Below are 13,476 nucleotides of genomic sequence, written 5' to 3'. Positions count from 1 at the left end.
ATTGCCCTCCAGACAGACAGATGCCAACAATCATCTAGGCATGCACATTGCACACTTCTGAGAAGAGAGAGCTCCACTGTCTGAGAGCCACCACAAAGAAGGCCCTGTCAGATCAGAATTACTGACCCCTGCATACAGACAGGTTCCAGAAGTTGGTACTTTAGATGCAGGCTTGTGGGAGCTCCTTTGCATTCCTGCTCATGCTCCAAGGAGCACCAACCAGAATCTCTCACTCGCCAAGGCCCAGCCTTCATGCCACTAGAGTTCTCCAATGTTCATAAGCATTCAAGCAAATATTTGGGGGTAGTCAGGGAGAAAAAGGTCTGTCAATGGTTTTAAATATGGCTCTTTGACCTTGTGCTGCTTGCAGTGCACACATGCTCAGTCACCTTAAGCCAATTTCCATAATCATTAATAATATTTTTATGCTACTAAATGTGCAAAAATCCGTAAGTAGCTTACATAAAACACAATAAGCTTGATTTTAAAAAAACAAAACAAAAGTAAAACAGAATCCATCAATAAATTTCTTACCTTATCCAAATCATAGTAGAAAGCCTGAAAGAGAAATGTGCTAAATTTTAGCATCCAGATTACTACATCCACAATCATACAGTGCAGTGCTAGAAAAGAGTTATATTTGCGGGGGGTGGGGGGGTTAGGAAAAAAAGATGCTGGTACTCACCATGAAGTTGTTACAGTAACTGCCACACTTTTAACATTTTGGGGAGGGTAGTTGTTGCTGGTACAACAACTGGTTTTATTGTTTCAATATATTGTTTTTCTGCAGAAATCTGCTCCTCCTCCTTGTGTTCCAGAGTTCTCAGCATCTTAATTGCAAGAGGGTGTTTGCGCTTTTATTAGCTGTGTGGTCCAGGTGGGCCTGAATGAAAGCTTTCACCGCCACAGCAGTAAGAAACCTCTGGCCTCCATCCCAAGAGCCACATGGTCTGGAAGGTGTCCACAAAGAACCCATTTTTTGCAGCCTGTCTGAGCTCAGTGGATCCTTTGAAGGGAGCAAGGAGAAGTTCTTCTGTCCAAAGGGCTGTACTTTTTTTTTGAAGGCAGGGTTGTTGCAGCTCTACAAACTGTCAGGGGTAAAGGGACCCCTGACAGTTAAGTCCAATCGCAACTGTAAAGTTCACCTTGCTTTACAGGCCGAGGGAGGCGGCGTTTTTCCGGGCCATGTGGCCAGCATGACCAAGCCGCTTCTGGCGCAACAGAACACTGACACCAGAGCAGCGCACAGAAACACAGTTTACTTTCCCACCGGAGTGGTACCTATTTATCTATTTGCACTTTGACATGCTTTCGAACTGCTAAGTTGACAGGAGCAGGGACCGAGCAACAGGAGCTCACCCTGTAGCAGGGATTCGAACCGCCGACCTTCTGATTGGAAGCCCAAGGCTCAGTGGATTAGACCACAGCGCCAGCAGGAGATAAAAGGGCTGGGCTCTGCAGAAATATATTTTATCCTTCCTATGATTTAGGACTAAATTGGGGTGGGGCAACAGAAGATCCTTTCTGTTTAGATGTCGGTTTGGCCCGGTCATGTATAAAGCATGAAGTTAAGGCTCAATGTTTGGAACAAGTGGTGCACACAGCTCTGTGTCACCACAGATGCCAAGACCGAGTCCTATAAAAATATGGCAGGCCACAGGTTCCCTACTCTTTGTTTACAGTGTCTACCAGCAAGTTATTGAAGTTAGAAAGAGAGAACAACTTACCAGCCTTGAGTTTCTTCTTGTATCTTTGTGGCATTCTGAGAGGTAATCCAGCTCAGCCTGATGCATTTCCAGATATTCACTACAGGAAGAGAAGAATCAGATGTGATTATTATAAAGGTAAAGGTAAAGGGAGCCCTGACCATTAGGTCCAGTCGTGGCCAACTCTGGGGTTGCGGTGCTCATCTCACTTTATTGGCCGAGGGAGCCGGCGTACAGCTTCCGGGTCATGTGGCCAGCAAACCAGTGCAGCGCACAGAAATGCTGTTTACCTTCCCACTGGAGTGGTACCTATTTATTTACTTGCATTTGATGTGCTTTCGTACTGCTAGGTTGGCAGGAGCATGGACCAAGCAACGGGAGCCCACCCCGTCACGGGGATTCGAACCACCAACCTTCTGATTGGCAAGTCCTAGGCTCTGTGGTTTAACCCACAGCGCCACCCACTATGCATAAATCAGAGGGGAATGTTTTAGGGAAGTGGGAGATATGCAGAAGAGTATTGGGCATGGGAAGGTTATATCTTCACACATATGTATATACTTGCCCTCAAGAAAAGCAAAACATTAGGAACAGCTTAGAACAGATGTTTATAGAATGAATTAAACATGCAAAATAATAATAATAATAATAATAATAATAAACTAAGCTTTAAAAAAAGATATTCAACCAGCTGTATTGCAACATTTTCAGCTTTTAATTAGAAATGCCGATAATCCTGGAATGAAGTGTTCTAATTTAATTGGCTAGCCTGAAGTAGGAACCCTTTCAAAGAAAAGGAGGAAAGTACCCAGCCTCTGCTTAATTACTCTTCTCATTCTCCAATTCCAGCACATCTTCAAAGGAGGTTGATTGGTGGTTACTTTAACAGGTATTAATCACCTGATATCATTATGACATCCAGGTGATTGACAGGTGGGTAGTCTGGCCCACCTGTAAAAGTAGGCCTGGGAAGGATGGGGAGAATCCAGATCCACTTCACCCACCACTGGAAAGATCCAGTCCCCCAACCTTACTCTATGATAATCTACCTATCTTCTTTCTTTCTTTCTCTTTCTTTCTTTCTTTCTTTCTTTCTTTCTTTCTTTCTTTCTTTCTTTCTTTCTTTCTTTCTTTCTTTCATCTGTTGTTAACATGAAAGCCTCCTTATTACTTCATTCATTTGCCAAAGCAAGGAGGGTTCCCTGGCACTCAACAGATGCTGTCATTGCAATGCTGAATAATAAAGCCCTAGAACTTCACTCTCCCATTTTACCCCTCTTCTGCTCCACTGCTAGTTTGGAGAGTCCGTGGAAATCAAGGGAATGAAATGGAGAATGCCTGTTGCCACTGAACAATTACCCTTCAGGGTTCTGGCTTCTTAGCTCCTGCTGGGTCCAGTGGGACGACCCCCCCCCCAACACACAAAAAGTAGAAGTAATAGTTACAGACTCAAAACTCCATGTTAGCTCCCAGGGGGCAAAAACCTCCTAGGCTCACATTCCTCTAACTTTGTGAGTTAATTCAGACCAGACATGAATAACTCAATTTTCTCCTCTTGTATTTAAAAAAGGATGCAGTCAGTGCTTCTTTACAAGATGCAGAACCTAAACAGGTCAATGTGTTTATGTTAAGTAGCCTGTGCCTTTTCCAAGTTACTTTTGGGGGCATTTTCCCCTCCCTCTAACCATTGCAAAGACAGTCCCACCCATCCACCCGAGACACATTGTTCCTCCAGAACCCAGCCATTTGATCATCTGCCAGTTAACACAAGAACAGTGGTCTCCGAAGCTAGTTTAAATATTTCTGCACTCCAACCTCTACAACGCGGCAGCGCAGTAAACTTACTGGAGCGAAAGGTTAGCTTGCTCTTATTTCATAGATTCCCAAGCCAAGCAAAGATAACACAAAACAAGTAGCTACCTGCATCAAAGGAAATTTATTATCCAAGAAAGCCATTCAGGAGCTGAACAGCTAGCTATTTATTTATGATTGCTAGCGATTTTGGCATATATATATATATATATATATATATATATATATATATATATATGGGGGTGTCAGTGTTTGTCAAATTAAAAGTATAAGGCATGGATCAGGGCAGCGCTACCTTTAATTATAACACAACAATCCTTTCCCTCAATGGATATTGGTGGCAAGAAGTTGGTAGAGCATGAGGCTCTTAATCTCATGGTTGTGAGTTCAAGTCCCACGTTGGACAAAAGATTCCTGCATTGCAATGAGTTGGACCAGAAGACCATCATAGTCCTTTCCAACTCTAAAATTCTATGATTCTACCTTGTTAGAATCATAGAATCATAGAGTTGGAAGAGACCACAAGGGCCATTGAGTCCAACCCCCTGCCAAGCAGGAAACACCATCAGAGCACTCCTGACATATGGTTGTCAAGCCTCTGCTTAAAGACCTCCAAAGAAGGAGACTCCACCACACTCCTTGGCAGCAAATTCCACTGTTGAACAACTCTTACTGTCAGGAAGTTCTTCCTAATGTTTAGGTGGAATCTTCTTTCTTGTAGTTTGGATCCATTGCTCCGGGTCCGCTTCTCTGGAGCAGCAGAAAACAACCTTTCTCCCTCCTCTATGTGACATCCCTTTATATATTTGAACATAGCTATCATATCACCCCTTAACCTCCTCTTCTCCAGGCTAAACATGCCCAGACTACTATCCGTTGGGCATTCTCCACATGGCTGAGTAATAATAATAATAATAAATGATAATTTTTTATTTATACCCTGCCCTCCCTGGCCAGAGCCAGCCAGGCTCAGGGCAGCTAACACCAATAAAATTACAATAAAACATAATGTGGGGGAACAAACAAACAAACAAAAACCAGTTTATTAAAATACAGGTTAAAATACAATTTAAATGGCCATGTGTACATTTTCTTGGTTCCACTGAACCCCCCAAGGCTCTTTCTTCCCAGTAAGCAGGAACACCTCAAGGTGAGATGACTGCAAAAGGCTGTAAGTGGGACTGCTTTGAAGGGTGGTTTAGAAACTGCAGCTGGTGCAGAATCCTGACCGCTGACCAGAGCAAGACAGTCTGACCATATAGCACCCATCTTGGCATGACTGCACTGGCTGCAAATTAGTTTCCAGGCCCAGTTCAAAATCTTGGATTTGATCTATAAAGTCTTCCACAGGACCACAATACCAACTCTACAAGTCTATGAATCTATTGTATGACTGTCTCTCCCCTCGTGGATCAAACTGGACCTTGCATTTGTCATCTGAGGCCTTTCTTCCTGAGAGAGGTATTGATGATGAAAGCATGAGAACAGGCCTTCTCAGTGGTGCCTCCCCATTTCAGAATGCTCTCCCTAGGGAGACATGCCTGGCACCATCACTATCTGTTTTTAGGTGCCATTTTTATTCACCCAGGCTTTTGGACCCTGTTGTGAAGGGTAAATTATGCTTGCAGCCTCTTCTGCTGATCACCATTTTTGTTGGGTGGGCTGAGCTACATCTGCCCTTTTATAAATGTAACCAAGGAGTATTTTAGGCTGCTTTTTACTTGCTTTTAATGTTCCTGTAAGTCTCTTTGAGTTACATTTGTGGAAAATATGACTAATAAATACAACAACAAACAAACAAAAACCTCCTCAGACTTTGTCTCTCTTGCTGACTAAGCCAACTGCTGACAGTTACTCTTCAGACCCATGCATAATGTGATTAGCAGCTAGCATCCACCAGCCATGAACGCCCATTTAAGCAGACACGTTCCTGTTGTCAATATTGGTTGAGGAACCATATTCAGCTATAGCAAAAGTACCAAGAAAAGGCATCTCTCCCTGCAGAGCCCTGGAGCACAGGGTGAGTTATTTCCTTATGCTATACAACACTTTGCAGTTGATGAATAAATGCTAATACAGAGAAGACAGTGAATACATCCAAGACCCTTTTAGAATGTGGCTTTGAGGGGCGGTGTTTATTGGGTTATTGCTTTTGGCTTGATTTTATATGTTGTGGTCTTGTTGTGAACTGCCCTGAGACCTCCAGGTATAGGGCGGTGCATAAGTTGAATAAGTAATAATAATAATGATTAATAAATGCACTTAGCAGCAGCTGAGTAAATGCTAACACAGAGAAGACAGCATATTCCAACATTCTAGTGTGATAAAAGGAATGGGCTGGGATGGGGAGAGAAGAGAAAGCCTTACTCGAGTCCTTTCTTCAAAGCTTCAAAAACCTTCTTCACTTGTTGTGGCTTGGGATCCCAGATGACCATCCCTTTCTGCAGAGAGGGATAGGTCTTGGCAGATTTCACTGACATTTTAGACCTCGTAGAACCTTTGCTGAGAGACTTCCTGCAGAAAGGGCAATTAAGAGAGAGAGGAGACCATGATGAATTTAAACAAGAACACAAATAGCTTGGCTTCACTGCCCATGAGGAGAATGTAAGATTAGAAAGACGAGCCTAATTCCAAAACCTAATCCTCTGCATGTTAAATCAAAAATTAAATACTACCCAGTTGTAGTGTGTTCTGGTTAGGAAGAGAACAGTGCTACCTTAACAAACACATCTTCCAAAACCAGTGCAGGGGGGAATCACATGCTGCCCATTGGTTGCTTTTTACAGATACCCTCCTGATAACTCCTGTACCTCTGGAGCATTTAAACCAGGCTTCCTCAAACTCAGCCCTTCAGATGTTTTTGGCCTACAACTCCCATGATCCCTAGCTAGCAGGACCAGTGGTCAGGGGTGCTGGGGATTGTAGTCTCAAAACATCTGGAGGGCCGAGTTTGAGAAAGCCTGATTTAAACCTTCCTATCCTTGCCAGTTCTCCCCCAGAATTTTATTTATTTATTTATTTGATAGAATTTTACACTATCCCTCCACAAAGGTTTCCTAACTGGTTACAATAAGACCTACTGAAAGACAAAACAGCAGTCAGAAACAAGCTAGCAAGCAGCATTAAACAAACAAAAATACAACAAAAAAAGCCTGAGATGTTTTTATTTTATTTCATTTTTAAATAAATTGTTTCCCTGGAACAGAAGAGTTAACAGTATTGGTAGAGTAGCCATTTAAGCATTGCCAAAGAGAGAGAGAATGATTCATCTATAAAAAAAGACAAAGGATGTATCCAGTATTAGCCCTACTTAGAGTAGACCCATTCAAATTCATGGACATGGCTAACTTAAACCCAAGGGGTAGAGTTCAACGTCACGCTATGATGAATGTTCCATCTTCGCAAAATTTACAGTTCGCCAAATGGAACAATCGCCCAGCCTCTTTCTCTCCCTGCCACACAGTATGCAGGTCTGGGGTTCACCAACCCATACCCCTAGCCAATTTTGAGGTAGCATGGGAAAGAGGGGGGGAGCCCTGTCGAGCAAGCAAAAATCTCCATGTTTATTTATATACTTGCATCAGACTGGCTTCTAAACAGTTTGCAAATGTAAAACTAATTATAAGAGCATACACACATAACCAAAATACACACATAATAAAAGCACCCATGATTAAAATGGACCCTGGAACAAACTCACTGAAACAGAATAGCCACTGAAACTATTAAAACAGCTATTAGATCTGGAGATTCAAATCAGGAGAATGCTTGCCTAAACATTTTGCTGGACTTCCATTGCCCATTACCGCCAATCATTGGCTATGCTGGCTGGGCCTGGCAGGAGATGGAGTCCCATCAACATCTGAAGAGCCACAGGTAACACACACGCCCTCAATCCATGTATTAACCAGTGCCATTTGGTCTGTACCCTAACCAACGGCCACCTGGGAAGAATATACTAACCATGTCTGCTCAGAAGGAAGTCCTAATGAATTCAGTGGGGTTTATTCCCAAGTAGGTGGGGATAGGATCACAGCCTAAACTACTGCGGCGTTTCACTGCAATGTTAATGGATAATAGCATCTGTTTCACTCAGTGGCGTAGCGTGGGTTGTCAGAACCCGGGGCAAGGCAAGTAATTTGTGCCCCCTAACCCGTGGATTTTAGCACTCGAGTCTCTTCCACTAGATTAGCGTGCGGCCCCCCCCCCGATGTTGCGCCCGGTGCGGCCGGCCCCCCCTGCACCCCACACGCTACGCCACTGGTTTCACTTACACAATGCACAGTTTCTTGACAGTAAGCCCCACTGAAGTCACTGAGACTACGTTCAGTTAAACATAGTGGGCGGCACCCTACTAAGTCCTACTCAGAGCAGACCCAGCGGCGGAGCATATGCCCACGCTGCCCAGGGCAGGGAGGCGCACTCCCAAGGGGGTGTGGTGCAGAAGGTGCCCTCCCAGGTACGGGATAGCCGCTCGGGTACCTGGAGCGGCGTGCGCGCCCTGCAGCTGGGGGCGGAGCAAGCCACCCATGGCGGACATTTGGCGCACCGTCCAAATAACTCCCAAGCTCCCCCAAGCTGTCAAAATGAAGGGGGAAGAGGGGAATGCTGCCGGCAAAGTGGAGCAGCTCCCTCCCTTACCCCGACGGCTCAAGGTAGGCTTGGGAGTTGCGGGCACGCAGTGCACCAAATGTCACCCCCCTCAGTGAGGGCACCCGGTGCAGTCTGCCCCCACTGTTCCCCCTTCCTATGCAGACCCTGAGCAGACGCACTGAAATTAACAAACCTTAGTTAGTCATGTCCTCAGCTTCAATGGGGCAACTCTGAGTAGGACCAGCATTAACTACCACTCAGAAGAATTAGGTTGTACGCTATTTGTCTAGAGAGAAAATTCAAAGAAAGAAAGAAAGAAAGAAAGAAAGAAAGAAAGAAAGAAAGAAAGAAAGAAAGAAAGAAAGAAAGAGTCCCTATCATTCTCTCTACTTAAACAGTGAGTCATCTTACCTCTCTGTAAGATAAAGAAAACTAAATCTTTAAACTTCTGCCCTCCTTGCTAAACCAACTTATTTTTTGTTCCTCCTTTGGAACACAGGACAGAACAAGTTGCATTAATTTAAGAGTCGCACATGGAACAAAAAAACTCAGTATCTTTTACAGCATAATACTATGTAGCTGTGTAAATACAAAGAGCCACTGAACCACTGAGCATTGCTCACCTATCCAAGTAAAGGCAATCCAGGGAATCTCTGTTGAAGGTGGTCTTATTTCTGACAGATTCCTGGCTAGTTTCTCCCTCTCTTGGAATACTTGACGATTTGTACCTGACTTTTACTAACTCCCTTGTCCTTTAATGGTTTATTTACTTTTCAGAAATTCAAGCTCAGTAGATTCTTGCCTCCTTTAACATCATCCATTCTCTCCTTGCAATCAACTGGATTTCCACCCCACCTGTTAATAAACAAACAAACAAAGGCTGCAGCAGACACACCTGGCTAGTTCTGTCAGCTGTTGTGAGAGTGGTGTCTTGGAGCTCAATCCTACCCATGCTTACTCAGAAGCAAGACCCACCATTTTCCAAGAAAGTACATTTACCATTCCAGCCTCAGGGCTCTTTACAATGTCTGCTAGTGCAAGAGCTCTTGGTTAGTGGATGGGTGAGTTTTAGGGTTGTGCAACAGAGAGATCCAGTGCAAAAGCTGTACTAGCGGAAACTCATTGTGTAAGCGATTACACAATCCATTGGGCAACCAAGTTATCAGCAAACTGCTTGTGCCCTTCTCTTACGCGGTAGCATTCGGCTGGTGCAAAACATTTTGCCAGCAGCAACAAATATGCCACTTAGTGACTTTAATTTAGCACTATGTCGAATAAAACCCTCCGTTATATGCCGCAATTGATGTGTACCTAGAATTTCCCCTCTCTAGGAATGAATGAAGGTTATCTAACGAGAGGGATAATGTGATCCCATTAAAGCTTCTAGTCACTTACTTAAGAATCTCAGTGATGTATGCTTAGATCATACTGCAGTTCTCTGCCAAGATCAGAGTAATGTCCATTGAACTCAGTGTGATTGTCTACTAAGTAAACATGCAGAGTCTGGACCTGCACAGTTCTAACCCCTGAAGACTGCTTTCGGCATATTCAGAAATGTTTGGGGGGCAGCCAGTTGATCCTTCATTGTTTTGCATAACTATGCGGCAAAGCAAGGATCAGAAGTGGCTATGAGCTGACTCAACTGGCCTTAGTTTATGCCTGCTGAAGTTCCTTCTTCTAAAGCAGTATTTCCCAAACTTGGGTCTCCAGCTGTTTTTGGACTACAACTCCCATCATTCCTGACCACTGGCCCCACAAGCTAAGGATTATGGGAGTTGTAGTCCAAAAAAAACAACCCACCACAGCTGGAAACACTGTTCTAAAGGTTTGGGAGCCCTTTTTGGATCTGGCCACCTTGCATTGGAAACAAGTCTCTACTTGCATTGACTTTAATGCAAACTATGAAGTTGAGTTCACACTATGGGTGGAAAGCTCCATCTGTCTTCAACCTTATTATCAGACCAGCAAATATCAACTTACTTATTATCTACCACCTGCCATGGAACCCAAAGTCCTAAGTCAATGATCACACCCCAACCTGCTTAGGGCCCTGGGACCTATTTGACCCAGCAAAGATGATGCCTTATCAAAACACTCATCCGGGTGCATTATCCTTTGATTTTCAACTTAAGCTGAAACAAGGATAATTAAATGAGGTGGAATTCTACCGAAAATTATTGTGGTCAAGACCCAATGCACTGTTAAACCTCCTAAAGAATGTTGATGTCAATTGGCTTCAGTGCCTTTTAAGACAGTGTTGGATTGTGGCCTGTATCTTGCAATGTTCAAGCTCCAAACTCATTGTAGTTTGAGCGTCTGGCCATAAACATTGCCTACAAGTGGTGCAGAAATCATAAATAACAGCAGCATCTGTTTTCTGGAAGTCCTGAAGCCTACTCGTAGTGCAAGCCCTTCCTAGCTAAAATGGGACTTCGGTTTTGCAATCTCTCCACCACCCTGCAAAAGTACATAAAGACCTGATTGTTGTTGCTTTTAAAAATGCTTTACAACTGGATAGTAACTGGATATCCTTTGGGGAAATGTAAACTCGCTTCTTTGGAGCATTCTTACTCTGCTGGAGGTGCTCTGGTCCTGGAAACAGCTGTTCGACTCCTTTCCCTGCAAGAACTCCCACTATGTACTGCAGTCTCAAGTCTGTTTGTTCAATTGACTGCTTGGTTTTCTTCTCACTGCCCCCCCAAATCCCCGCCTTTTGAAGTTTAGACAACCAACACAATGCAGAAAGGACTTGCTGGAGCTTGATATTGTTCAGGTTTTATAATGGAAGTGGAAATCCATGTACGTTTATGGATGCATTTTGGGGTGAGTGTGATAAACCTAAGAGTCTGTCACCTTCTCCAGATTGGTGATATCATCTTCAGATGCCCTAGCAAACGGTAGCCAACACTCTATATGTTGTTGGACTCACCACAGCCATCATGACCAATGGTTAGAGATTATGGGAGTTGATGTCCAAAAATATCTGGAAGGCACCATACTGACTACCCAGTCCATATCCTCCCATCATCCAAAATCAGAGGTTATGAAACCACTTCACAAGGAAGATTACTTTATTTTCTGTTTAGTGCTACATTAAAACTTTTAGGTTTGCCCATGCCTTTTAGTTATATGTCTATCCTAGGTGAGGTTGTTAACTCAGTTTTTACTGTATTTGCTTTCACTATATTCATATGATGATGATGATGATGATGATGATTGCTTTATTATACACCTTTAGGCATTCCTTTTTAACCAGGCCTTTAGTTGATTCGATTGACATCCTATGCCCTTTTAAAATGTGGTTCTTTGGGGGGAGGGGAGCATTATTGGGTTACTGTTTTTATTTTGATTATATATATTGTGGTTTTATATTTTGATTTTGTTTTGTGAACCGCCCTGAGACCTCTGGGTATAGAGTGGTATATAAATTCAATATATAATAATAATAGATTAATCATCATCATCATAAATATACCGCCCCTCATATGCAGATCTCAGGGCGCTTCATGACATAAAATGACAATATAAAAACCACAAAATAAGTACAGTGGTACCTTGGTTCTCAAATGCCCTGATACTCAAACAACTTGGAACCCAAACACTGCAAACCCGGAAGTAAGTGTTCCAGTTTGTGAACTTTTTTCAGAAGCCAAACATGCTCCATTATGTGTGTTACACTTCCAATTTGAGAGCCACACTTCCATTTTGAGTGTTACGCTGACGTCTGCCTGTTTTTGCTATTTATTTTGCATTTTTGTTTTTGCGGGTCTTTTTGTTTTGTTTTTGTGACTGTGGAATCCAGTTCAGCTACTGATTGATTGTGCGACTGCAGTACATTGTTTATTGCTTTCATTTTAAAAGGTACTGGATGTCAATCTTGTGAGCCACTCTGAGAGTCATAGCTGGAGAGCAGCTGAATAATATTTTAAATTAAAATAGCACCTTCTCTGTGTTCAGACCCCTCACATGCATCCATACCTGCTCCACATACGTCCATTTGAGTACACAAGCGTCAGATGCAACACTCTAACACAACATGCAAGCACATAGGCCTCATTCAGGCATTGCAATAAGACTGGGTTTCTGGTTTAGTGGCTTGATAGGATCAAGGAGCATGCTCCTGCATGCTTCCTGGATAATCCCACTTCATGATTCCTCTGGAATGGGCTGGAGAAATCAACCAGGAAGCCTTGGCATCCAGTTATATCTGGGCCTGGGGATGAGTGAATCTGTCACATTTGGTTTCTCTACATTTTGCACCCTGCTTGACTGTTAAGTACAGTGGTACCTCGGGTTAAGTACTTAATTCATTCCGGAGGTCCATTCTTAACCTGAAACTGTTCTTAACCTGAAGCACCACTTTAGCTAATCGGGTCTCCCGCTGCCGCCGCACCGCTGGAGCACAATTTCTGTTCTCATCCTGAAGCAAAGTTCTTAACCTGAAGCACTATTTCTGGACTAACGGAGTCTGTAACCTGAAGTGTATGTAACCTGAAGCGTATGTAACCCGAGGTACCACTGTACTCAGCTTGCATATCTGCAAGTATCTAAGTGGGGGAATAGCAGGGGGTTTCACATGAAAATGGCACATGGGCAAGAACTGAAACCCCAGGAACATTGGAAGATGCCCTGTACTGAGTCAGGACAGGTCACCCAAGCCCTTCATTGTCAACACTGGCTGGCAGCAGCTCTCCAGAATTTCAGACAGGGGGCTCAGTCCTACCTAGAGATGCCGGGAATTGAACCGGAAACCTTCTGCATGCATAGCAGATGTTCTACCACTAAGCTAGCCCTCCTTGCCCAGAGCTATCAATCCAATCTGGGAAGCAGGCAAACGAGGAGCTACTAAAACGAATGAGAAGGGAGAGCAGCTTGTGGCTTTGAATGGCTAGGTTGAGCCAGAATAACAAGACGCAAATAAGCTGAGGAAAAGAAAAAGGAACTTGTTGCTTGTAAGTGTGCGACTCACATTAATTTTCGGCTCTGCGCGTTGCTGAACCCTGCAAAGGAACAGCTCCTGCTGATCCTTCCCCCATCAGCAGGGGAGTCAAATGTGAGCTTCACCGACATGGTTCCTGGTTAGCGGGTCTGTTGTCTCTGGAAATAAAAGGAGAAGCAGACAAAATTAGACAGGAAGTAGATAAAATGCTCAACTATTTGTACAGAACAAGGGCTTGTTTTTTTAAAAAAACATCCTGCAGTCAGGATAGCTCAGTTGGTAGAGCATGAAACTTTTAAATCTCAGGGTCACAGATTCAAGCCACATATTGGGTGAAAGATAGGGGGTTGGACTAGATGACCCTTATGGTCCCTTCCAACTCTACGATTCTATTATTCTATGATACCACGTATCGACTGAGACCAT

At 43.6% G+C, this 13,476-nt stretch overlaps 1 protein-coding gene across 3 annotated transcripts in view; it reads right to left on the bottom strand.

The window, feature by feature from the left end:
• Positions 1-13,476, bottom strand: part of RIPOR3 (RIPOR family member 3) — a 100,330-nt gene that overhangs the window by 41,189 nt on the left and 45,665 nt on the right. For all 3 annotated transcript variants that reach the window (XM_081916728.1, XM_081916729.1, XM_081916730.1), the window contains exons 2-5: positions 13,081-13,208; positions 5,886-6,032; positions 1,728-1,806; positions 535-558 (exon numbers count right to left, since the gene is read on the bottom strand). In XM_081916728.1, coding sequence (XP_081772854.1) covers positions 535-558; positions 1,728-1,806; positions 5,886-6,032; positions 13,081-13,181 — 351 coding nt within the window. In that variant the 5' untranslated portion in view covers positions 13,182-13,208. The remainder of the gene's footprint in view (positions 1-534; positions 559-1,727; positions 1,807-5,885; positions 6,033-13,080; positions 13,209-13,476) is intronic.

This window comes from Podarcis melisellensis (assembly GCF_964234715.1).
Source record: "Podarcis melisellensis genome assembly, chromosome: 6".
Classification (NCBI taxonomy): domain Eukaryota; kingdom Metazoa; phylum Chordata; class Lepidosauria; order Squamata; family Lacertidae; genus Podarcis; species Podarcis melisellensis.
Note: the sequence above shows the minus strand (reverse complement) of the source record. Positions and strands in the feature narration are given on the sequence as shown.